This window comes from Sinocyclocheilus rhinocerous, unplaced genomic scaffold (assembly GCF_001515625.1).
Source record: "Sinocyclocheilus rhinocerous isolate Xijiao unplaced genomic scaffold, SAMN03320098_v1.1 scaffold601, whole genome shotgun sequence".
NCBI lineage: Eukaryota > Metazoa > Chordata > Actinopteri > Cypriniformes > Cyprinidae > Sinocyclocheilus > Sinocyclocheilus rhinocerous.
The window spans coordinates 1484699-1507820 of NW_015656605.1; the positions used below are offsets into that span (position 1 = coordinate 1484699).

A 23122-nucleotide genomic window follows, 5' to 3' on the forward strand; every position below is an offset into this window, starting at 1 on the left:
CGAACTAGCTGCTCTAGAAACCTCCGAAGAGGTAGCGAGCCTCTTAGTACCGCTACGTTTCCGGGCAGTGACTGAGAGAAGTGCTCACCGGAGACCGCTGCGCCCTGAAGCACCGTAGGGGGCAGGGTTGGCAAAACGATCTCCTGAGGGTACTGAGGAGAGACGGGCACCTTATAATGAGGTGTACACCGCTCTTCCCCAGAGGGGCCTGCCCTCCGAAGTCTTGAGCCATGGCATCAGGACTCTCTTAGCTGATGTCTCCTATTGAAAACGACGGTCCTCAGGCCCGCGTCATCTCCTAGGAAGACTAGACTTATAGAACCAGAGCCTGCTCGGGGCAGGACCCAATGAGACATGCTTGGCAGGGGCTCCCACACCGCCAGGTGACCTACTAAGGGAACCAGTCTCTCGAGACTGGCCTCTGGTGCACTTAGAGCGGCTAGGTCGGTGCCCTGAAGCGGCGGACCGGCAGGGAATGGCCGAACTAGCTGCTCTAGAAACCTCCGAAGAGGTAGCGAGCATCTTAGTACCGCTACATTTTCCAGGCAGTGACTGAGAGAAGCGCTCGCCGGAGACTGCTGCACCCTGAAGTACCGTAGATGGCAGGGTTGGCAGATCGATCTCCTGAGGGAACTGAGGAGAGACGGGCACCGTATAATGAGGTGTACACCGCTCTTCCCCAGAGGGGGCCGGCCCTCAGAAGTCCTGGGCCCTAGGCGTCAGGATGTTTTAGTCAAAGACTATCCAGCAAGAATGACGGTCCGCAGATCCGCCTTCCGCTAGAAGCCTTCAGCCCGGGAGTGTCATTCTGACTCTAAATTCTGAGGAGTATGAGAAGTGACGCTCCCTACATGAGGACCTGGAACATGGTTGGTTGGGGCTGCTCCCCCCCAGCAGCCCCTGTTCACCACCTTAACCTCCTCGGAGGAAGAGAGGTAAACGCGTGCTCTCACTCGAGAAATTTTTTTTTATTTATTTTCCAAGAGATCCTGTATATCTAACTTCTCATAGTCAGAAGAAATACTTCATTGTAGTTCCTCAGAATAAAATGCAGCCAAACAACCAGACAAGTAAACACGGTCTGGAGTGATAAGATTCATATCAAAACCGAAAATGGTGTAATGCACGCATTGCCTCGGCAGCGCACGAGACGCTCGGCCACACAAACAATATCAATCTCCTCGGAGAAAGATAGCTGCAGCAGCCAGCTCTCACTCAGAGGGGGAAGAAACCGCAGCACGGGCTTCCGAACCTCGAGAGAGAGCGCTAGATCTAGGGAACGCGGGTGCAGATAAGGAGAGCCCATCTCCAACCCTCCCTCAAGAGCTGACTCTGCGTGCTTCGCTCCCAAGCAGACAACACACAAACTGTGTGTGTCCCCACCCGAAATATAGCACGGGCAGGGAGGAACTCACAGCCTGGACGTTGTCTGCTCTAGCCCAAATGCTTCTTTTTGGCTCAAGCTAGACATAATGGTCTTAAGTGGACAAGCGACACTAAATAAGACTGAAGGCGTTCCCAAAACGTTTTCCGACGCATCTCGAGTTCCTGAAGGGGAACCACTGATCTGTGGACAGCGTGTTCTGTCTTTCTCACACACAAGACATTTACACGCAAGCAACTAAAATAAAAAACACGCTCTTTCTCTTTCTCTTCCTCTTCCTCTCTATCTCTTTAATAACTGCAAAGCAACACCTACAAATAACTGAAACAAAAGGCTACTTATTGACAGGCTAACTGAGAAAATTAAGCTGTGTCATGAATAAGCGGTCATTCGCACCTACAGTAGGCTATTTTCAGTTTCTTTTTTTTCAATCATGAATATCCACTTCATTAGCATTGTTTTGTGCTCTGTTGTTGTTTAATAGCTGTGAGCATGCTGATGGATGTATTTTATCATTTTGCTGTTTTCGTGCCATTTTTAAAAGGTTTAAAACGCGAGACACCTCCGTTCTGCTCGGTGTTGCTGTCACTGATCATTTGGTCCTCAAGTCTTAAAGACATGTGTAATAGTTACTCAAGATATTGAATTGAACATTTAAGTGCTGTCTTTGACCAAAAAAAAAAAAAGTCTGTGCGTACCCTCTAATGAAATCCTGCAAGAGCCCCTGCCCTGAAATATAACATTGGAAATGTCAAACTCAGAGATCATGGTCCTGCTTTGTTCTAGGTGCAGGAGTAGTTCCTGGTGCGGCTGGGATTGGTCCTGGTGGTGCTGGGATTGTGCCAGGAGCTGGAGGGGTCTATCCTGGAAAGGGAGGTAAAAAATAAATAAATCTGCCTGTCTGTACAAAACATCTTGAAGAATATTAAAACATTATAATGGTCATCATAGAGTCTCAAAACCATTTCTTTCATTCTAAGGTCTTACTCCTGCCCAAGCAAAAGCTGCTAAATATGGTAATCATATACCCATATTTAGGATCCTTCTTATTCAGATAGAGCATGGTTCTTCAATTCTGCTCCTGGAGGACCACTGGAGTTTCAACCCAAGTATTGTAGCTTCAACCCAAATCAAACACCCAAAAAAGCCAATCAATAGCCCCGTTTCCACCGCAGGAACTTTCCCCAGGGAACTAGGGACTTTGGGCTGGTACTCGGTTTGTTTCCACCGCAGGAACCAGGATCTAAATAAAGTTCCTGGTAAAAATGTGCCCCTCAAAAAGTCCCTGCTCGTGAGGTAGTACTTTTTCAAAAGTCCAAAACTTTCGGGGGCGGGACTTGGGCGCTGAGCATGCTGATTGGTTAAGTTCACGCAGCATTGTATTTCATCCACCATAGTCGCATAATTTTTTTAAAATATTACTGTTATTGTGTCATGAAATGTAGTTTTAAAAGTATTTCAGGCGAGAATGTAGTTGTTGAAAACTCAAATATACGGTTTATTTATAAAGACAGCGCCTATTTGAAAATGTGCTTCGCTGATTTCAGAGACGTGAGCTCCAGGCGATCAGCGGGCGCTCAGTTGCTCATGTTTCCCGACGAGAGCAGCCTCAATTCGGCTAGTCCTTCTGACATTTGTCGCTGGCTCTGATGTCTCTGTAGTGGTTAAACATAAGATTTAATTTGTTTTGGGTAAATCTAACAGGTAATCTTTGGTCTTTATTCTATTATTCTATTAATCTATTAATATGTTAAAATTAAAATTAAAAGAGGCAATATTGTTTGATATATTTTGTTTCATTGTAATGTATGTACGTTCCCTGAACTACATTTCTGCGACTATTAATATGTTTAAATGAAACCGAAAAGAGGCAGTGGTGTTTGATATCATATTTCATCTTCTTGTAAATTCATTGAGGAAAATTGCTGTAGCCAAGCTGAGCTGACTGATGTTATCAAGTACGCTGCGCTTTGACGAATTACCGGACTTGCGTCGTCCCGTCTGCGGGAGTTCACACTCCCGAGTCGAACTTGCGAAGTCCGAACTACCGAGGACGCAAGTCCGAAATTTGTGTACTTGGTATTGAGAAATGGCCAGATTCTCCGGTACTGCGTTCCACAACAACGCTTAGCTACCCACAGATGCACCTGCCTATAAATCGGCCTAATTTGCAGCACAATCCGGAGGACGCAAGTCCGAAATTTGCGTACTTTGTATTGAGAAACGCACACAGACCTACGTCACCAGACAATTTGCCTAATCTTCTCGATGCCTTAAGACCGTGATGGAAAAGCAGACAGAAACAAGTCTGGGAGAAAAAAAGTTCCTGGGACAAATTGTTCCGGGTAATTTCGGTGGAAAAGCGGCTAATGCCTTTATGATTACTAGAAAATTACAGGCATTGTTGGAACTAAACTCTACAGGACAGTGGTCCTCCAGAAGTATGATTGAAGAACCCTGAGATATGGCATTGGAAATGTCAAACTGAGAGATCACGGTCCTGCATTGCTCCAGGTGCAGGAGTAGTTCCTGGTGCGGCTGGGATTGGTCCTGGTGGTGCTGGGATTGTGCCAGGAGCTGGATGGGTCTATCCTGGAACGGGAGGTAAAAAAAAAATCTGTCTGTCTGTACAAAATATCTTGAAGAATATTAAAACATTATAATGGTCATCATAGAGTCTCAAAACCATTTCTTTCTTTCTAAGGTCTTACTCCTGCCCAAGCAAAAGCGGCTAAATACGGTAATCATATACCCATATTTAGGATCCTTCTTATTCAGATAGAGCATGGTTCTTCAATTCTGCTCCTGGAGGACCACTGTCCTGCAGAGTTTCAACCCAAGTACTGTAGCTTCAACCCAAATAAACACCCAAAAAAGCCAATCAATGGCCCCGTTTCCACCGCAGGAACTTTCCCCAGGGAACTAGGGACTTTGGGTCAGTACTCGGTTTGTTTCCATCGCAGGAACCAAGATCTAAATAAAGTTCCGGATAAAAATTTGCCCCTCAGAAAAGTGCCTTTCACACCGCTTTAGTTTCTGAACTAAATGTACAGTACTAAAGTACTGGGACGATTTTGCGCGAACTATTTCCCAGTACCATTTAAAGGGTTGCATTCGCACCGACAGTCTGTACTAGGAAGTGACATAAGCCGGTCGACAGCAACGTCATTTGTGCGTGGCGTTCAACAACGGAAACAAAGAAGAGCAACGTTAACAACAGGAGGATGGAGGACGCTGTGATCGGAGTTGTGTTTTTGTTGTGTCTTGCGGGTTTCACAATAATGGACATGGAATGTCGACGTATACGTAAAGCGATTGAAAGAACGGAAAGGAGGACTAAGAATCTCCAACGACAACTGGCAGTGCTACATTTGCTACAAGTGCCTGCACTTCAGCGTCCGTCCATCTATCGCTGTTCTCCATACTTGCGAAATAAGTTGACACAAAGTTTACAGTGACCCTGCTCCGGAGTAGGAGCTAATTTGGTTCTCGAAAAAGGCAGTCTGGTACTAAAATCGCACCCAGTTCCGGCGGTGCGAAAACGCCAAAAAGTGGGCAGTTCCACAATTAGTTCTGGTACTATGAAAAGGTTCCCGCGGTGCGAAAGGCCCTGTTGTCCCTGCTCGCGAGGTAGTACTTTTTTTAAAAAGTCCGGAACTTTCGGGGGCGGGACTTGGGCGCTGAGCATGCTGATTGGTTGAGTTCAAGCAGCATTGTATTTCATCCACCATATTCGCATAATTTTTTTAAATATTACTGTTATTGTGTCATGAAATGTAGTTTTAAAAGTACCCAAGTACACAATGAAACCGAAAAGAGGCAGTGGTGTTTGATATCATATTTCATCTTATTGTAAATACATTGAGGAAAATTGCTGTAGCCAAGATGAGCTGACTGATATTATCAAGTACGCTGCTCTTTGCCGAATTACCGGACTTGCGTCGTCCCGTCTGCGGGAGTTCACACTCCCGAGTCGAACTTGCGAAGTCCGAACTACCGAGGACGCAAGTCCGAAATTTGCGTACTTTGTATTGAGAAACGCACACAGACCTACGTCACCAGACAATTTGCCTAATCTTCTCGATACTTTGGACCGCAATAGAAAAGCAGACAGCAACAGGTCTGGGGGAAAAAAGTTCCTGGTACAAATTGTTCCAGTTAATTTCGGTGGAAAAGCGGCTAATGCCTTTATGATTACTAGAAAATTACAGGCATTGTTGGAACTAAACTCTACAGGACAGTGGTCCTCCAGAAGCAGGATTGAAGAACACTGAGATATGGCATTGGAAATGTCAAACTGAGAGACCATGGTCCTGCTTTGTTCCAGGTGCAGGAGTAGTTCCTGGTGCGGCTGGGATTGGTCCTGGTGGTGCTGGGATTGTGCCAGGAGCTGGATGGGTCTATCCTGGAACGGGAGGTAAAAAAAAAATCTGTCTGTCTGTACAAAATATATTGAAGAATATTAAAACATTATAATGGTCATCATAGAGTCTCAAAACCATTTCTTTCTTTCTAAGGTCTTACTCCTGCCCAAGCAAAAGCGGCTAAATACGGTAATCATATACCTTATTCAGATATAGCATGGTTCTTCAATTCTGCTATTGGAGGACCACTGTCCTGGACAGTTTCAACCCAAGTACTGTAGCTTCAACCCAAATCAAACACCCAAAAAAGCCAATCAATAGCCCCGTTTCCACCGCAGGAACTTTGCCCAGGAACTAGGGACTTTGGGCTGGTACTCGGGTTGTTTCCACCGCAGGAACCAGGATCTAAATAAAGTTCCGGGTAAAAATTTGCCCCTCAAAATGTCCCTGCTTGTGAGGTAGTACTTTTTCAAAAGTCCAAAACTTTCGGGGGCGGGACTTGGGTGCCGAGCCTGCTGATTGGTTGAGTTTATGCAGCATTGTATTTCAACCACCATATTCGCATAATTTTTACAAATATTACTGTTATTTTGTCATGAAATGTAGTTTTAAATGTATTTCAGGCGAGAATGTAGTTGTTTAAAACTCAAATCTACGGTTTATTTATAAAGATAGCGCCTATTTGAAAATGTGCTTCGCTGATTTCAGAGACGTGAGCTCCAGGCGATCAGCGGGCGCTCAGTGCTCATGTTTCCAGACGAGAGCTGCCTCAACTCAGCTAGTCCTTCTGACATTTGCCGCTGGCTCTGATGTCTCTGTAGTGGTTAAACATAAGATTTAATTTGTTTTTGGTAAATCTAACAGGTAATCTTTGGTCTTTATTCTATTATTCTATTAATCTATTAATATGTTAAAATGAAAATTAAAAGAGGCAATATTGTTTGATATATTTTGTTTCATTGTATGTAGGTTCCCTGAACTACATTTCTGTGGCTATTAATATGTTTAAATGAAACCGAAAAGAGGCAGTGGTGTTTGATATCATATTTCATCTTATTGTAAATACACTGAGGAAAATTGCTGTAGCCAAGGTGAGCTGACTGATGTTATCAAGTGCGCTGCTCTTTGCAGAATTACCGGACTTGCATCGTCCCGTCTGCGGGAGTTCACACTCCTGACTCGAACTTGCGAACTCCGAACTACCGAGGACGCAAGTCCGAAATTTTCGTACTTTGTATATAGAAACGCGCGCAGACCTACGTCACCAGACAGAAGCAGGATTGAAGAACCCTGAGATATAGCATCGGAAATGTCAAACTGAGAGATCATGGTCCTGCTTTGTTCCAGGTGCAGGAGTAGTTCCTGGTGGAGCTGGGATTGTGCCAGGAGCTGGAGGGGTCTATCCTGGAACGGGAGGTAAAAAAAAAATCTGTCTGTCTGTTCAAAATATCTTGAAGAATATTAAAACATTGTAATGGTTATAGAGTCTCAAAACCATTTCTTCTTTCTAAGGTCTTACTCCTGCTCAAGCAAAAGCTGCTAAATACGGTAACAGTTCTTTGTATGTGGTGGAACTTCACAGAGATTTGAATAATTTATTCTAAGTCCACAGATACAAAGCAAAGTGTAATGGATTCCCCCTTGATCTTCTAGGTTTGGGTGGGGCAGCTGGAACTGGTGTTGTACCTGGTGTTGGAGGACTGTACCCTGGAGCTGGAGGTGAGTGGGAACAAACAATCGAAATGTTTTTTGAGGCACTTAGACAAAATTCTGAGGCACCACTAAACAAAATATCCATGAATACAACTGTATACTCTGCTTTGCCTTCAGATTTCAGATGTATCTGATTTCACATGTACATGTCCCTAAACATCACATTAAAAAGCTTTACATTTTGGTCATGCAATCTCTTTCTGTCTATGTCGGTTCCAAAATTGGCCACTATACATACATACATACATACTAGATGTTCTTAAGATCCGGTCACTAAAAAGTTACTGAATGGATTTTAATATCCCAAAGTAGTACAATGGTTACTGCTTATTTTATTAAAATATTTTGAAAAGGTGCACCAGTTGGTGGAGTAGTGGGGGGAGCTGGAGGAATCCCTGGAACAGCAACAGGGGCTGGAGGTGAGTTTTACACTACATTAATATTGCATCTGATGAAACCTACAATTCATGTCATCAGGTTAAATTTTTGCTAATAATGAAGTGTTAATCCAGTGTTAAAAATCCATGAAATAATAATTCTCGAAATGACTTTACAAATTCCTTTTTTTTTTAGTGTATCCAGGTGGAGTGAAGCCTCCTAAATATGGTAAGAGCTTTTACACATGTATATTGGATGTAATAATCTAGTAATAATAATCTAATAATCTTTAATAATCTAATTATCTTCCAGTTATAGTTTATAGGTGCATAACTTGATTCAGGTACTGTATGTACAGTACAGGCTTGAGTAGACTGGGGAGCCTGGACAATAACAAGAGCTTGGTGCTGCTGCTAGTGCTTTAATCTTAGTACGTGTTCTTTGAAGTACCTTGAAGAATCATGTAAATACAATGGTACATGAGTAAGGTAATCATTAAATAACATGCCATATTATATATGGAAAAAAAACATGGTTTGTCATGGTACTTTTGAATGAGCGAGTAAGATAAGGGAAGTATATTTTTCAAAAATGAATCAGTACAAGTGGAGGACTTGGGATAATTGGTAATAAGTAGAAAGTGCTATTATTCTGAAATAGCAGTTTCAAAATGCTTTTACCACACATCTTGTATGTTATAATAAAATCTAAAGAAATAAATTGACACTGCATGGCTGCACATGTCATGTCTGTAGGAGGAGCAGGAGGGGCCAGTGTTGTCCCAGGCTACGGTTCTGTTGCTGGGTTCGGAGGAGTTCCTGGAGCTGTGCCTGGTGCTGGAGGTCTGTATATGTTCAACTGTCTCAATTTCTCACAACTGTTGTTTGTCAGTTAAGCTAATTTTGTTTCTCATAGTAGTTTATTTTTGGTTGATGTTCAGTAATAGTGATAAATGTTTTCAGGGCTAGGAGCTGGCGCCAAACCTCCTAAATATGGTATGGGTCTGACTCTTTTCTAAGACACTGATTTAGGTGCATTGGCAATGCTATGTAAGATAAATCCAATTGTATTTTATTTATTTATTTTTATTTTTTTCCGTTTGCACTGGAATTTTGTAATAGAAAATTGTGTTGACATTATAATATAAAAATATTTGACCTATAATCCTGTACGTAAATACAGGATTGTCAGTAGAGTATTGTTTGGTCAAAGATTATGTTATTGTTACCTTAGGAGTGCCTGGAGGAGTTCCAGGAGGAGTGCCTGGAGGAGTACCAATAACTGGAGCAGGAGGTATCACGGCTTGATTCTGCATAAAAGCATGATGAAATATAAAAGTCAAAAGAATTCATTCTTTTTTTTTTTTTTTTGGATTAAAGTGCATGGACCTCAGCACGTATTTTTTGCTCAACTGTTCATATTTCTCTGTTTAAGTATACCCTGCTGGTGCCAAGGCTCTTAAATATGGTATTTATATTACTTGATTATACATATAAACCAGATCTTAGGAACCTTGAATTTAGCTCTAAATAAAAAAAAATATTTGTCTAGGTTTGGGTGCTGGTGGTGGTTTACCAGGAGGGACTGGTGTTGTGTCTGGACTCCAGAGACCAGGTAAGCAAAAATGGCTTTCAGTGAGCAGAGTTACTATGACTATAACAACTGTTTATATTGTGAGTAAATATGGTTATTAAAACAAGTGACAAAATACATTATTGAGTTTGAACTGAGGTGATCAACAGGGTTTTCATTTAGAGACTGCATGGATTTAATTTTTTATTCAGTAATTTTCTTTTTCCTGGTTTGCACTGTACAATATTTTTTTTTTCGATTTAATATTTGAGGAGTCTGTTGCAACCCCAAATCAAAAAACCTGTTAAATGACTTTCGCGTTTGAAAACATAAATCCATTTTTGTACTGTAAATGTGTTCCTTGAAACAGTTTGGTCTTAAATGTTTGAAAATGTTTAAAAATGTAGCTGATGTTCAATGGACTGAAACCATGACCGAGCATATTTGTCTCATTAATACATGGCTTCACTCAAATTAAGCTTGCTGCTGTGAAAGTACTGGCACCACTTTTTGTTTTATGGGTTATGGGAATGGAACTGGGGCTGGAGCACAATTACAAGCCCTAAGTAAGGTAAAAACAGTCGGGGATTATTATGCTCAGGTGTAACAAATTGACCTTCAAACTATACAGGTATGCAAATCAGCACTATTTGTTTAGTTCTGTGGCATATCTGTGGCTTGTAATAGATATTAGTAATTATGGATAAAATGGAAATAAAGCATTATAAGCAAACTACAGTTCCGCTGCAGACATTTGAGATGGTTTGTTCACTACCTTTGTCTGCTGACTGGTAAAATGGGTAGACATACAAGACCTAAAGAGCAGTTACATAGACTTGAGATTTGGAAATGATTTATCTTTTATTTTGCTTTATAAAATTTTGGTTTATTAAATTTTTCCAATACCCATTTTTTATTGGGTATTTTTATTTATATTATTATATTTAAAATATCAAAGCAGAGAATTTTGCTGAACATGTTTTCATTTTTACTCTCATCTACTTTTACTAAAACGTGACACTAATGCCCCGCAACTTTTAAATATATTCCATTTCTCCAGAATATACAAGTTATGATAAAATGTCCTTCCTTGTGTCGTTGCTGTCCTTAGGTTTGGGTGGAGCTGGTGGACTCCCAGGTGGAGTTGGAACAGGAACTGGATATGGAGGTAAATTATTACATTTCCAAATATTCAGCCAGTTCGCTACAACATTAATCCTCATTAGACAACAACAAGTAAATACTTGCGGTGTTCTAAACTTGCTCAGAAATGTACAAGCAAGTAGCTAAGCATCAGAGCTTTGACTCGATGCAGGCAGAGACTTGCACCCCATGGAATGAGACAAAAGAGGTGTAACATGGAGTCTCTCTCTTGAGTTCACTGAACACCAAATGTGCCACTGCATAGGAAGGGTAGGATCTTCAGATAAGAAGGGTCTAAGAGTCTGATATTCCTTTTATTGTAAAGTTACCTTATATTGTTGACAAGCCTAGATTAATGATGATGGTGTGCTGAATTGGACTGGCCAGGAAGACAAGGAGCTCAGTCTTCACTAAAAGTTGGAGTTGGTGTAGCTGGAGCACTAGTTGGTGATGGTGTAGTTGCATCCCAGCTGAGGCAAGTTAATATGCAGTCACTGTGTGATCATAAGACTGCATGTCAGGATAGCAGTGGAGGGAAAAACCATCTAACTTGATGATAGGTGCCAGTGTAGTTGTGTATCTTGTGGTGGGAGTAGCAAACGACGGAGAGGCTTTTATTTAACAGAAAATAAACATAAAATGTCCAAAACGGGAATAAAGTGTCTGAAGGGGAAATAGCGTCCAAAATAAACAGGGGATCTAGTGTCCTCGTTGTGCCGGGGAATTGTTAAGGAAGGGCAGTGTTCAGTAAGGAGGGGTCCAGGTAGGGGGCGGAGTCCGGCGGCCGCACGCGCTCCCCTCTCTGGACCCACGAGGACACCAGCGTGCATGCACAGGGGGAAGAGACCGGTCTCTCGAGGAGAGGCGCGCTCGGGTTTTAACAGTGGCTGTGAAGAGGCTCGATTCACTTCAGGTGTGCCTCATCACACGCCGCCAGACCTGGCCGTTTCTGCACCCCTTCTCTCTCACACACCTCCTGTCGAGAGCCTGGTGAAGGGCGGTGATTAAGGGATGGGGTGATGATGATAATTAGGGGGGAGGCAGCCGATCCGTCACAATATCAAGAAGTGGATGGGGTTCTGACAATAGGTACAATACATGGTACAATAGGACTCAAACCAGGAGACGATGTCACAGGACGATGGATAGAAATACAGTCTCCCTTGAATGTCTGCTTTTTATGCTGAAGAACTGTTGTCAAGCAGGCTGTTCTACGAGAGGAAAAAGATAAATTATTATAGAAGATGGAGAGGAATACAGTGATGGAGCAGGTGTTAGTAGATATGTTTAGAAACCTCTGTGAAAGGAGAGAAATGGTAGAGCACAGACTTGCATTTGAGTGGTACAGTAGGTGGTTAGGAATTTGTTATGCTGAGAATTGTCGGCTGATGACTGTTACCTTAAATGAGAAATAAGTGGAAAAGTTGTTAGCCGTTATTATATGAAATATTTTCTCAGTTGTGCATTTGTACAGATGCTTTTTACCCAAAGTAAAAGCAGATTTAATATTTTCACAGGATATGGGACTGGGGTAAAACCACCTAAATACGGTAAATTGTTTTCATTTTTATTGCAAATATGAGTCTTAGTATACTATAGAAACTATAGTGTGTCAGAGAAAAAAGACATTCAAAATGTGTAGAGCGGTGGGCCCCCAGGACCAGGATTTGTCATAACTGTCATAACTGGAAAACAACAGTCTTCTCACTGGCGGCGTATGCAGGACTTCTTAGGCCTCTTAAAATCACGACATAACAGAAGTAGTGACAGATTTCGGTAATGCACATCCAAATGTAATGGACTATAAAAAAAGAGGGGGGGAAAGTAGAGTGTGGTTTGGTTCTATGCCTTGGTTGTTGATTGGATGTTGAGATGTGGGTGTGGCTTTCAAAAGTGTATACAGATGAGTGTGAGCTTGCAGGAGCGAGTTTATGACAAATCTCATCCATGGGCAGGTGTTCCAGGTGGAGTACCAGGCGGGGTACCTGGTGGAGTACCTGGTGGAGTACCTGGAGGTCTCCTTTCATTTTTATTATATATATAGTTGCACCATTTATTCAAAACATTTGTCACTTAAAATTACGGTTCACTTGTGCTTAAATCCTAAAAGTCTTACATTTAAAATATTTTAATTTAACTAAATTATCATAATAATTAAGCAAGCATTATATATCATTAATTGTGATCTAAAAGATTAATTCTCTAACATGAATTTATGCTATTGCAGGGTATCCAGCAGGAGTTAAACCTCCAAAATATGGTGAGAGATTAACATTTTATATGTTTATCTAAAAAGGTATTTTAAGGTTTTATATTTAGCTTGTTTACACAAAAACAACTGAATAGCACATTTGAAAAATTCAAATCATATACATTCAATTGAGGTTCCTAACATGTCAGTAGCCTAATAAAAGCTAACTAAATTTGCATGGTCACATGGTTTGCCTGCAGGAGTTGCAGGAGGTGCAGGTACGGTACCTGGTGCAGCAGGAGCACCACTGCCTGGAACTGGGACAGGACTGACACCAGGAGTCGGGGTTGGAGGTACGTGATTCAACTGACCCATGTTCAGGTCACTATCAATGTGAAATTATAATCACTAGCAATCAATAAGACTTATTTTAATGTTATCAGGATATCCTGGTGGAGTCAAACCTCCTAAAATTGGTAAAGTATTAGCTTCATATATTTCTTTATAAGCTGCTCCATCTAAACCTGTGTTTACCTGCCTTTTGTCATGCTTTTTGTAATGCAACATAATAGATACCACCTGAAGCACTTCTTCTCATTGTCTGCTAGGTGCTGGGATCACTGGAACTGGTATAGCAGCTCCTGGTGCAACACCTGGTGGTGATGTGGTGGTCGTACCGGGTGGCACAGGTATTGGTGTTCCTGGTGGTACTGGTCTGCCCTTTGCACCAAGTGGAAAACCAGGTATGACAAATAGCCTTACTCCACCAAACGCCATGAAGCACATAGTATGTCATGCTTGATTTGCACTAATGTGTTTGTTCCACAGCAAAGCTTCCAACCCTGGCTCCTGAAGGGACTGCTGTACCAGGTAAAAAAAATTGATTCTGTTTGATAAATGGGCGATCTCTATGCACTGTTAATTACATTTCAGTTTGTTGCCAAAGAAAGTAGTAGTTCATTCAAATAATGTACAACTGTTTGCAACGGTTTTCTGCAAACAGTCATACATACAAATTATAGTGAACCGTGAACTGGGGTCAGAATTATAGTTCTTTCAAAATTAAGCATATCCATTATTTCACAGACAAAACCTTTAATGAAATAAAGAATACACATTTAATCAATAACATCCCCTTTACAAGTATGTAAACCTGAGTAGAGAACAAATTGCTGCATCATGAGATGACACTATGGGGAATGCCCTCTGCATGACAGTGTCTGAAGCATGTGTGCAATCACACCATTGGCGGACGAAGAGGTCAGCTGACACAGCGCTCTGCATCAACTAGACCATAAAAGGCCATCTTCATCATCACATCCTCAGATTCTGATTGTCTGAAGGAAGACGCGCAGGCCTGCCTGAAGTATAGCAATGAGACGCAGTGTCTCGTTCCCTACTCAGGGAACCAGGGTTACATACGTATCCAAGACGTTCCCTGCTGACACCATGGGGAACTGTATAACCACTATGCCATACTGCAAAATGGACTTGATAATTACAGACAGGTGTGTTAGAGCAGGGGTGGAACTGAACTCTGCAGGTAGGTAGATCTCCAGGGACAGGATTCAGCCACCCTCCACTAGGACAATCCTCAGAAACTGACTCTAGAGGTTCAAAAGAGGGTCTGATAAACATTTCTAGGACAACAGATAGGTCCAAGAAGGAGCTCTCGCTGGGAAGAGAGGCCACAGTCACATCTGATCTTATGTAAAACACGAGAAATTAGGAAGTATCTCCCCAATGATGTGCTGTCAATCTGCGTATGCAGAAAGTTCCAGGCAGTGAACTGGATCCAAATGATGCTGCTTGCACCATGATGTGAAAGGCTGCCACTCCAGAGCATATACTTTCCGAATAGAGGGAGTTCTAATAATCAAAAATGGTCTCAACAACCTCAGCTGAGAGACTAGAATTTAATATCGGGTCCCCCTCAGGGGTTAGACTCATAACTTTAACTGCTCTGGCCAGGGGTACCGAACCACTCTCGGGCCGGCTAACACAGCTACCTACAATGTCTTGCCTTACAGTTGCTAGAGCTCCCGGGGACAGTTTTATCAGGGAAAAACATACAGACATACACAATAGCAACTGCAGAAGTCGTACACTTCTTGTACCTCCCAAATGTTCACTGTAGTGTTGCTAGATGTAGCTGTACACGGTCTGAATGGCAATACTGGTGATCTCCAGGACTATAGCTGAGCCAGGTGAGAGATAGTTAGCCATAACTAGACAAGATAGTGGAGTGAATCTGGCTAAAATTAAGTATCTGAGAAGGTAGCAATATTTCAGTACCAACAATCTCAGAGAGCTTTATGATAGATATGTGCCTATGACACCCAAACATGTTGTCTAGCTTGTCTAGGTTTTTGTTGTTTTTAGTTGGAAGACAGGGAGACAGACACACAGTATATTTAAATGGGTTTTGAGGTTCAGATGATAAAATGGCAACTGTTACGGATAATAATATCACTGTATCTGTTTGCTGACCTTATGTATAAGTGTCTCTTCCCCCTGTAACTGGTCATCGACCCCCTGTCAGCTTGCTGGTATTTTCCTTTCCTCCCATCTATCAAATTTAGCCCTACAAACCCATAATGACTGATAGCTTGTTTTCTTCATCCCCTTCACAATGGCACCCTGTTATAGCAGCAGCCTCTGGTTTCTGCCTCCGCTGGCCTCTGAGCTAGTCACCTCTATGCTGCTTGCCTTTAAACTGCAAGGGTTGAAGGTGGAACATGTTGTTTCTTGGCAGGACCGACGGCTATTGTAGCAACTGGCAAGGCCCCTGAGCTCAGTAAGATCTACTGTGTTGCATGTACAAATGTCTTGTCTAAATGAAGCGGAACTCCATTACCGTTTAGCTTTAATGCTCCTTCATTTTCCCTCTAACCTTTGCTGTTATCTGCGCTTGAGTTTGCCGATCTGCATTTTCTCAGATGTGTTACTGAAGCAGGATTTTTCTCTGTAAAGAATGGTCCTCTGGCCGGTGATGTTTTGTGTCTTCAAAATATGCACACTAAGTACTAAGAAAGAATATAGGGCCTTTCGCACCGCTTTAGTTCCAGAACTAAATGTACAGTACTAAAGTACTGGGACGATTTTGCGCGAATTATTTCCCAATACCATTTAAAGGGTTGCATTCGCACCGACAGTGTGTACTAGGAAGTGCCGTAAGCCGGTCGACAGCGACGTCATTTGTGCGCGGCGTTCAAGAACAGAAACAAAGAAGAACATTAACAACAGGAGGATGGAGGACGCTGTGATCGGAGCTGTGTTTTTGTTGTGTCTCGTGGGTTTCACAATAATGGACATGGAATGTCGACGTATAACTTACATAAAGCGATTGAAAGAACGGAAAGGAGGACTAAGAATCTCCAACGACAACTGGCAGTGCTACATTTGCTACAAGTGCCTGCACTTCAGCGTCCGTCCATCTATCGCTGTTCTCCATACTTGCGAAATTTACAGTATGTTTACACAGCGTTTTAAATCATGGCGGGTGAGGGCGTTTTCATACGCGTTTGGCCAATCAATGTCTACTTACGTCACGATTAGTACCAGTTGTGCTGGTTAGACCCTGCTCCAGAGTAGGAGCTAATTTGGTTCTCGAAAAAGGCAGTCCGGTACTAAAATCGCACCCAGTTCCAGCGGTGCGAAAACGCCAAAAAGTGGGTAGTTCCACAATTAGTTCTGGTACTATGAAAAGGTTCCCGCGGTGCGAAAGGCCCTCATGATTAGTTCCAAGCAGGGACCAAAATTAACTGTGCGGGTAACAACTGGATCTTAGAGGTAAATCAAGCAGAGTTGGCAAGTGACTTTATTAGGAATTGCAACATGATATACTGTATAGTTTAAATATATCAAATCAAAGACGAACATATCTGTCATGAAGAACCCCAGTGGAAAAATCACACACATTTATCTTGTATCAGTTTTCTTTTTCTCCAGAACTCCATGTGGTGACATTTGAGTGACACAAAATCTAAGATAGATGCGTGATCATCTTAAATATGAGAATGCGAGTGACACGAATACACACAAATGCACAAACATTAAATATTCCCATTGCCATTCAGACAAATTTAATGCAAAATGCAATTTCATTGGCTGATATTTTTCTTACTTCACCCTCCATTGGTGGATGAAGCCAAATGTTAATTTTGGTCCCTGATTCCAAGTCTTCTGTGTATTAAATTAGACTTCAGAGACTGTCGTATGTTGAGACGCATTCAGAATCTGTTGTTCATCAGCTGTTGATGGGTCATTCTCAGGATGCTGTTTTATTTGTCCAGGTGCTTTTTAATCACAATCTGTGATAGAAAAACTGTGAAATTATTATTTTCCATGCCAACCCTGTTATGTGGTTGATACTCAGTGTTAGTATTTGAGCTACCAAATATATTTTCACCACACCTTTATTTTTTACTCAGTATTCTTGTGCTTTGTTATAAGAACAATAATTTTTAAGTGTGATCACAGTGATAAACCGGGGAGCTCGACCAGGCCAATGTAAGTGTAACCTTATTTAAACACAGATAAAGACTGTAAGAGACATTTACTTCTATTTGATCCATGCTGTTAAAAGACTATTTTTAAATGTCATAATTTTTAAATGGTAAATATCTCAGCATAACAGGGCTGAACAAAAAAAAAAAGATACAAAGACAAATTCTGTATTTTCTCAAAAATGCATTTTATAAAGTCACACACAGTGATATTTTCATTTCAATAAAAGTAAAATTTAGGTGAAATTTGTTTAATTTAATTTAAATGTAACCCACTAAATGCCAGTGGTCACGAATGGGGTTAAATCTGTCAAAACATTAGCATATGCAGTGTTATTCTATCAGTCAGTCACTGGGGCTCAAATGATACTGTTTCCTGAGAATGACCCAGATGTGGTTCACTGTTGGACACACTAGGGGTTTTGATCATTGTTGGGCTGTAGCTTGTGTTTGTGCATTCATCTGATTGTTGATGTACGCGTATAATCATGGCTTGTTCTGTTACTCAGGTGGTGCGCAAAGATTGCCTAGTGCTGGTGAGTACAAATAGATAGAATGCATGCAGTTTTACCAGCATCAGTAAGTATGTGTTCAGCAGCTCACACATCTGTGCTCTCTCTGTTTGAATGCAGGTGTTTCTAAACCTGGAGCAGGTAAGTCCTCAATATACAACATTAGACTCTGGAGGTGTGACTTACCTAGAATTGTTTCCTGGGGTGCAGATACACCATTCATCCTGAGCAGTGAGAGAAGTTGAATAGCCTCCTTTAACACAGTGTATCCTTCCCTGTCAAAACCCAGCCACTTCCTGTTTAACGTGACATTTGCCCCATTTACTTGGAATCACGCTATGAAAAAAAAATCAGAAGTCAAAGTCCAAATTCACAGTCCAATGCTGTATAGTTGTATACAGTCTCTACAGAGAAAATGTTCAGGAAACAATCCACAGTAAAATGTTTTTTTTTTTTAATGTGTGCATTACTTAGTTGTACCACTAGGGGGCAGGGCAAAATCATTTGTGACAAAGTTCTCTGTCCTCATAATATCTGTGATGTCAAGGAAACACACACACACACACACACACACACAATGGTGAGGCTGAAGTTGCTTTTCGTGATAGATCAGATAAAAAATAATTTTATTTTATTTTATTTCATTTTATTTTTGGACAATGACTGTGGTGAAACCATGCTAGATTTTGTGTACCATTTAAATAAATGAGCATGTAATCATTCAGTACTACAGTCTCGCAGAGTACCATGATACAACTGATATTATGTATCGTATTCCACAGCACTTTCAGTGTAAGGGTAAAAAAAGTCCTGATGTATACACTCAGAAAACATAGTTTTGTTGTAGCAACAGATAAATATAGTCCTGTGACAAAACAGAAATATAAACAATCTCCCCCTAGGTAAAACCCAGGAAGTGTAAGTTCTGTCATATGAAAAGGGAAATGAATATGCACGTGCTCCCAAAGCTAAGCACTGTTCTGTACAGTTTACATAGAAACAACAAACAAACAAATGTTGAGTAAATATGCTGAAATATTACCATTTCCCTTGATAGTTTTGCCATAGGCACCTATATTTGACTTCAGTGTAAAGTACACTTTTGTGTTTACAGGTCCTGGAGGGTTTTATCCTTATGGCTATGGTAAATTGTATTAGTCCATCATTAAAGACAAAAACATATTAAAGACTTACCAAAGTCAAAATCATGCTGAATGTTTCTTCCTCCTGTTGTTTTAGGCCCATTTTCTGGAAGCACTGGGATCAGAACTGGTGTGTTACCTGGAGCCAAACCTCTGAAAGCCCCTGGTAAGATCAAATATATACCCATATAAGTATCTTTGCTACAGATTACTCAGGCATCAGTAACGAAGTTTACATGAACAAGGATATTCAGATATTGGAATTAACTGGTCAAAATCTTGATCAAATCTTGACTGCTATAAGCAGATTATAACAATATCCCAGATGTCGAATATGTGAAATTCAACATTTGCATTAAACCTAGTGAAATTCTAAGTTAATGTAAACATCTTCAGAATTTACAAGATCCATTGTAAAAGAATGTGCATGTAAACATGAATGTATTAGTTTAATCAGAAAATCCTGATTACCATATATAGGAATTTCTGGTACACATGTAAATGTAAGACTTTTGGAATAATGTCTCAACCTGGATCTTATTTGGAAGGTCATGTTCATGCAGGCATAGAGGAGTTCTCAAATCTGGATCTGACTTTATGCTGACTCAGTGCCCTACTTGACACGGTGTGTGCATGTGTGTTTGGTCCAGTTGTTGGAGGAGCAGGCAGTGTCGCAGGTGTAGGGGGAGTTGGAGGGGCAGGGGCTTTTCCTGGACTCGTACCTGGAGCAGGTGAGATGCCATGCAAATCCACTTTACTTGATACTTGATCATTTAGCAGTGTTCCTGTAGTTTAAAAAGTAGTGCATGGAACTAACAATACTAAGGTCCTGCGTTCCCAGGGAATACACGAACTGATCAAATGCATGTTTTTAAAGCAATACAGTATATATCACTTTGAATAAAGGGTGTGGAATTTAGTAGGCATGCTAGGGACATGTCCCTACCAATATCCAGCAACTACTAAATTGTTGGGGTAGTTGGATGGTGGTGTGTGCATGGGGGAGTTGTCTGCTGTTATGTCCTCACCAATGTCAAAATCAAACCTACGCCCCTTCTTTGAATAAAAATGCATGCCAAATGCATGCATGAGTCAAATGCTTTTCCAAGGCTTTTACACTTTTCTTGAAGGTATGGAGGCACTCAGCTGTCCAACCGTAGACTTCTGTACGGAGGATTTGCAGTTAGTTAGTGAAGGTAGGAGGGGGCTCCAGAAACGGATCAAAGCGTCAGTGCCTTGGATGTGATGTTTTACACAGAGGAGTAAGATTGAACCGAATTCTGGTTCATTTGCATACAAAAAGCCTGGATAATGTGCATCGTGCTCAGTTAGGAAGATTGTGATTTTCCTGATATTTGTGTGTGTAAATCTCCATGACTGGGCAGTCAATCACTATCCCCAAGTTCCTGACTGGCCTGCATGGCATTTTGAAAGGAGCTCTGTCTTTGTTAGACCGTGTTCTTTCACCCTGGATGATGGTAAACTGAGATCCAAACAGCCACATTAGGATTGTCAGACTGGGGCGAAAAGTTGAGCTGCATGTCATCAACGTAGCAGTGGTAGGACAAATCTTTCTATGAGGATAATAATAGGTCTCTGAGATGTTGTGTATATCGCGAAGAGAAGGGGGCCAAGCATTGAACCCTGAAGTACCCCAGTCCTAATGGATAGTCAGTGTACAGTAATTTAGACTTCCCTTCAAGATACTCCAAAGGATAGCGGGGAGTGCAGATCCTGTGATGCAGAGTGTTGAGGGTAGACAGGATTGTCCTGTGTTTTATCAACATGATGTTGTATAAGCTTCATCATTACAATTTTTACCAAAATTAGCTAATTTTATATCAAGATTCACCTAACAGATGACACTGTACGAAAATATGTCTTTCAACAGCTCAGTGCTATGGCAGCAAACTAATGGTATGTGTTTCCTAGTAATCTGAACTCCAGACTGAAGGTGATGATAATCTAGCAAATTACATCAGTTGTGACGTCCTCTACAGGGACAGCCTTGATTCTGTAACATGACAAACACAGTTTCTCTCAAAATACTGAACATACTGTTGAATTAGCTTTCGTTATGTTATTGGACTGTTGTTAAAGACCTTGCGATCATCTTGTTGCAGGTGGAGGGTTTCCAGCAGGTGTTGGTGTGGGAGCTGGTGGTGTTGGAACTGGTGCTAAACCACCTAAACCAGGTAGCAAAATAAAGCATACAAAATATTAATGTTCTGCAACACGACTCCACACCGTATTTCAGTTTAACACTGAAGCTTCAATTAACTGCACATCTTCTCTGATGGGGAATTGTAAAGGATATAAGGAAGTGCATCTAACAAGTACAACATATTCAATGTGGGTTTTTCTTTTTAAGTTGTCTGAGCTATGATTGTGCTGAGTGTTTCCCATCTAATCCTATCAACAGGCTACGGCTCTTTGGGTACAGGATACGCACAGCCAGGTGAGGCCCAGCATTAACTGGACAAAGATTGATTGCTTCACGCAGATCTTAATTGGCATCTATTCATGTTCTTGAATATATGACTAGCACACTGTTTGTACTACAGACACAGATTTCACTGCAAATTATGTGGCTAGCCGAGGAAACATTTTCAACAACCCAGAAGCAGTGCTTGAAGTGGGCCTGTGCTGGTGCCGAGCTCTGCCAATTATGTGTGATTCTGTTAGTAACAGGAATTATTTTTCTGTACCATTCGGTCTTAGGGCATGCCGGTACTCTCTCGACACTAGAATCCCCCAGTCAACCAGGCAGCCTAACACCACCGCCCTGCTCATTACACATGTACATACACTGCAGTAAGGCTGGGATCATGGATTTGTCTGCATTAATCCTGTGAGCCTTCATGTGATTTGGTGTCACTGTATTCTTTCTAGCACCATCCTTTCAGAATTCACTTCTCTGCTTATGCAGATACACAGCAGCCAAAACCATCTGCTAGAGTACTTGCCGTATTCACAATACTTCACAGACACAGATGTTTCTCCTGAGAAATAGACTGAGATACTCTTACATTTGTCTCCATTGGCATTTCAGAATAGATATAAAGATCTCAAACTGTGCTTAAATTTACCAAGATAATAAAGTCTTTACACTTTACGAGATTACAAGTTATAATGTCTACTAATCTTGTCTATTGATAATTACTGTGTTTTAGAACAATTGAGTTACAGAACTAAATCTTTTTGTCTTTTCTTCCTACAGGTGGTGTAGCTCCGGGAGGATATGGAGGATATCCACAAGCATATCCAGGTAGCCTTTTATAGAAATAATCCCGGGCTTAATTCATATTGTATCTTTATATGAAATTCAGCCCTCTTTGAAGCACAAGTTTAGGGGTAAGATAATAGAAACAATATCTGATCCTGAAGGCCATTTTCTTTTTTTATTGGTTACTTTAAATGATCTTTTCTTTGTTCTGGGTAACGTTTATGGATTTAATTCCACAAAAAAATAACCTCAAATTATTTAATTCAATCGAAACACATTTACAGTATTTTAAATCTAAATATCCTAATTTGTTTATTCTTTTGGGTGGAGACTTTAATCAAACTATAAATAATAATTTGGACAGATCACCACCTAGACTGTCTGATAGTTCATCAGGTCTTTGTGGTTTGATCTCCCGATTTGGCCTAATTGACATTTGGAGAGAAAAACATCCTCATGCTTTACAGTTTACTTGGTCTAACAGTTCTGGTTCACTTAGATCTAGAATTGATTTTTGGTTAATATCGGACTCTTTATCCAATTTTGTCAATAGAGTTGAAATCTTGCCTTCTCCTTTGTCTGACCATAAATCTATAATTTTATCTTTCGATAGCCCATCTTCTTACTCAAGAACATATAATTCATACTGGAAACTTAACTCTGTTTTATTAGAGGATGAGGAAATTTGTCGGTCTGTGATATCTAGGATTTTTTTTTTTCTTAAAGCTCAACCATCTGCTAGAGTACTTGCCGTATTCACAATACTTCACAGACACAGATGTTTCTCCTGAGAAATTGTCACGGAATGCCAGGAGAAAACAACGTAGATCCAAATGCAGTAGTTTATTAAAGTAACAAATAATCAGAACAAAATCTACTGTGGGCTCTGGAGTGGACTCTGTGAGCTCCCGGATTGGAGTGAGATCCTTAATGAGCTCTGAGACCTCCCGGACTGGAGCGGGCTCTGGAGTGGACTCTGTGAGCTCCCG

At 41.2% G+C, this 23122-nt stretch overlaps 1 protein-coding gene across 1 annotated transcript in view; it reads left to right on the plus strand.

Annotated features, from left to right (window-relative positions):
* LOC107720455 (elastin-like) overlaps positions 1-23122 on the plus strand; it is a 76786-nt gene that overhangs the window by 48405 nt on the left and 5259 nt on the right. Inside the window, exons 21-52 of the mRNA XM_016528162.1 lie at positions 2171-2260; positions 2365-2400; positions 3899-3988; positions 4089-4124; positions 5712-5801; positions 5902-5937; positions 7096-7164; positions 7261-7296; positions 7402-7467; positions 7815-7880; positions 8035-8067; positions 8595-8681; positions 8802-8834; positions 9073-9132; positions 9274-9306; positions 9391-9453; positions 10523-10579; positions 12072-12104; positions 12510-12569; positions 12782-12814; positions 13006-13098; positions 13189-13221; positions 13354-13488; positions 13574-13615; positions 17763-17789; positions 17886-17906; positions 18880-18909; positions 19005-19073; positions 19558-19638; positions 21031-21102; positions 21330-21365; positions 22128-22175. Of these exons, the coding sequence (XP_016383648.1) occupies positions 2171-2260; positions 2365-2400; positions 3899-3988; positions 4089-4124; positions 5712-5801; positions 5902-5937; positions 7096-7164; positions 7261-7296; positions 7402-7467; positions 7815-7880; positions 8035-8067; positions 8595-8681; positions 8802-8834; positions 9073-9132; positions 9274-9306; positions 9391-9453; positions 10523-10579; positions 12072-12104; positions 12510-12569; positions 12782-12814; positions 13006-13098; positions 13189-13221; positions 13354-13488; positions 13574-13615; positions 17763-17789; positions 17886-17906; positions 18880-18909; positions 19005-19073; positions 19558-19638; positions 21031-21102; positions 21330-21365; positions 22128-22175 (1794 nt within the window). The remainder of the gene's footprint in view (positions 1-2170; positions 2261-2364; positions 2401-3898; positions 3989-4088; positions 4125-5711; positions 5802-5901; positions 5938-7095; positions 7165-7260; positions 7297-7401; positions 7468-7814; positions 7881-8034; positions 8068-8594; positions 8682-8801; positions 8835-9072; positions 9133-9273; positions 9307-9390; positions 9454-10522; positions 10580-12071; positions 12105-12509; positions 12570-12781; positions 12815-13005; positions 13099-13188; positions 13222-13353; positions 13489-13573; positions 13616-17762; positions 17790-17885; positions 17907-18879; positions 18910-19004; positions 19074-19557; positions 19639-21030; positions 21103-21329; positions 21366-22127; positions 22176-23122) is intronic.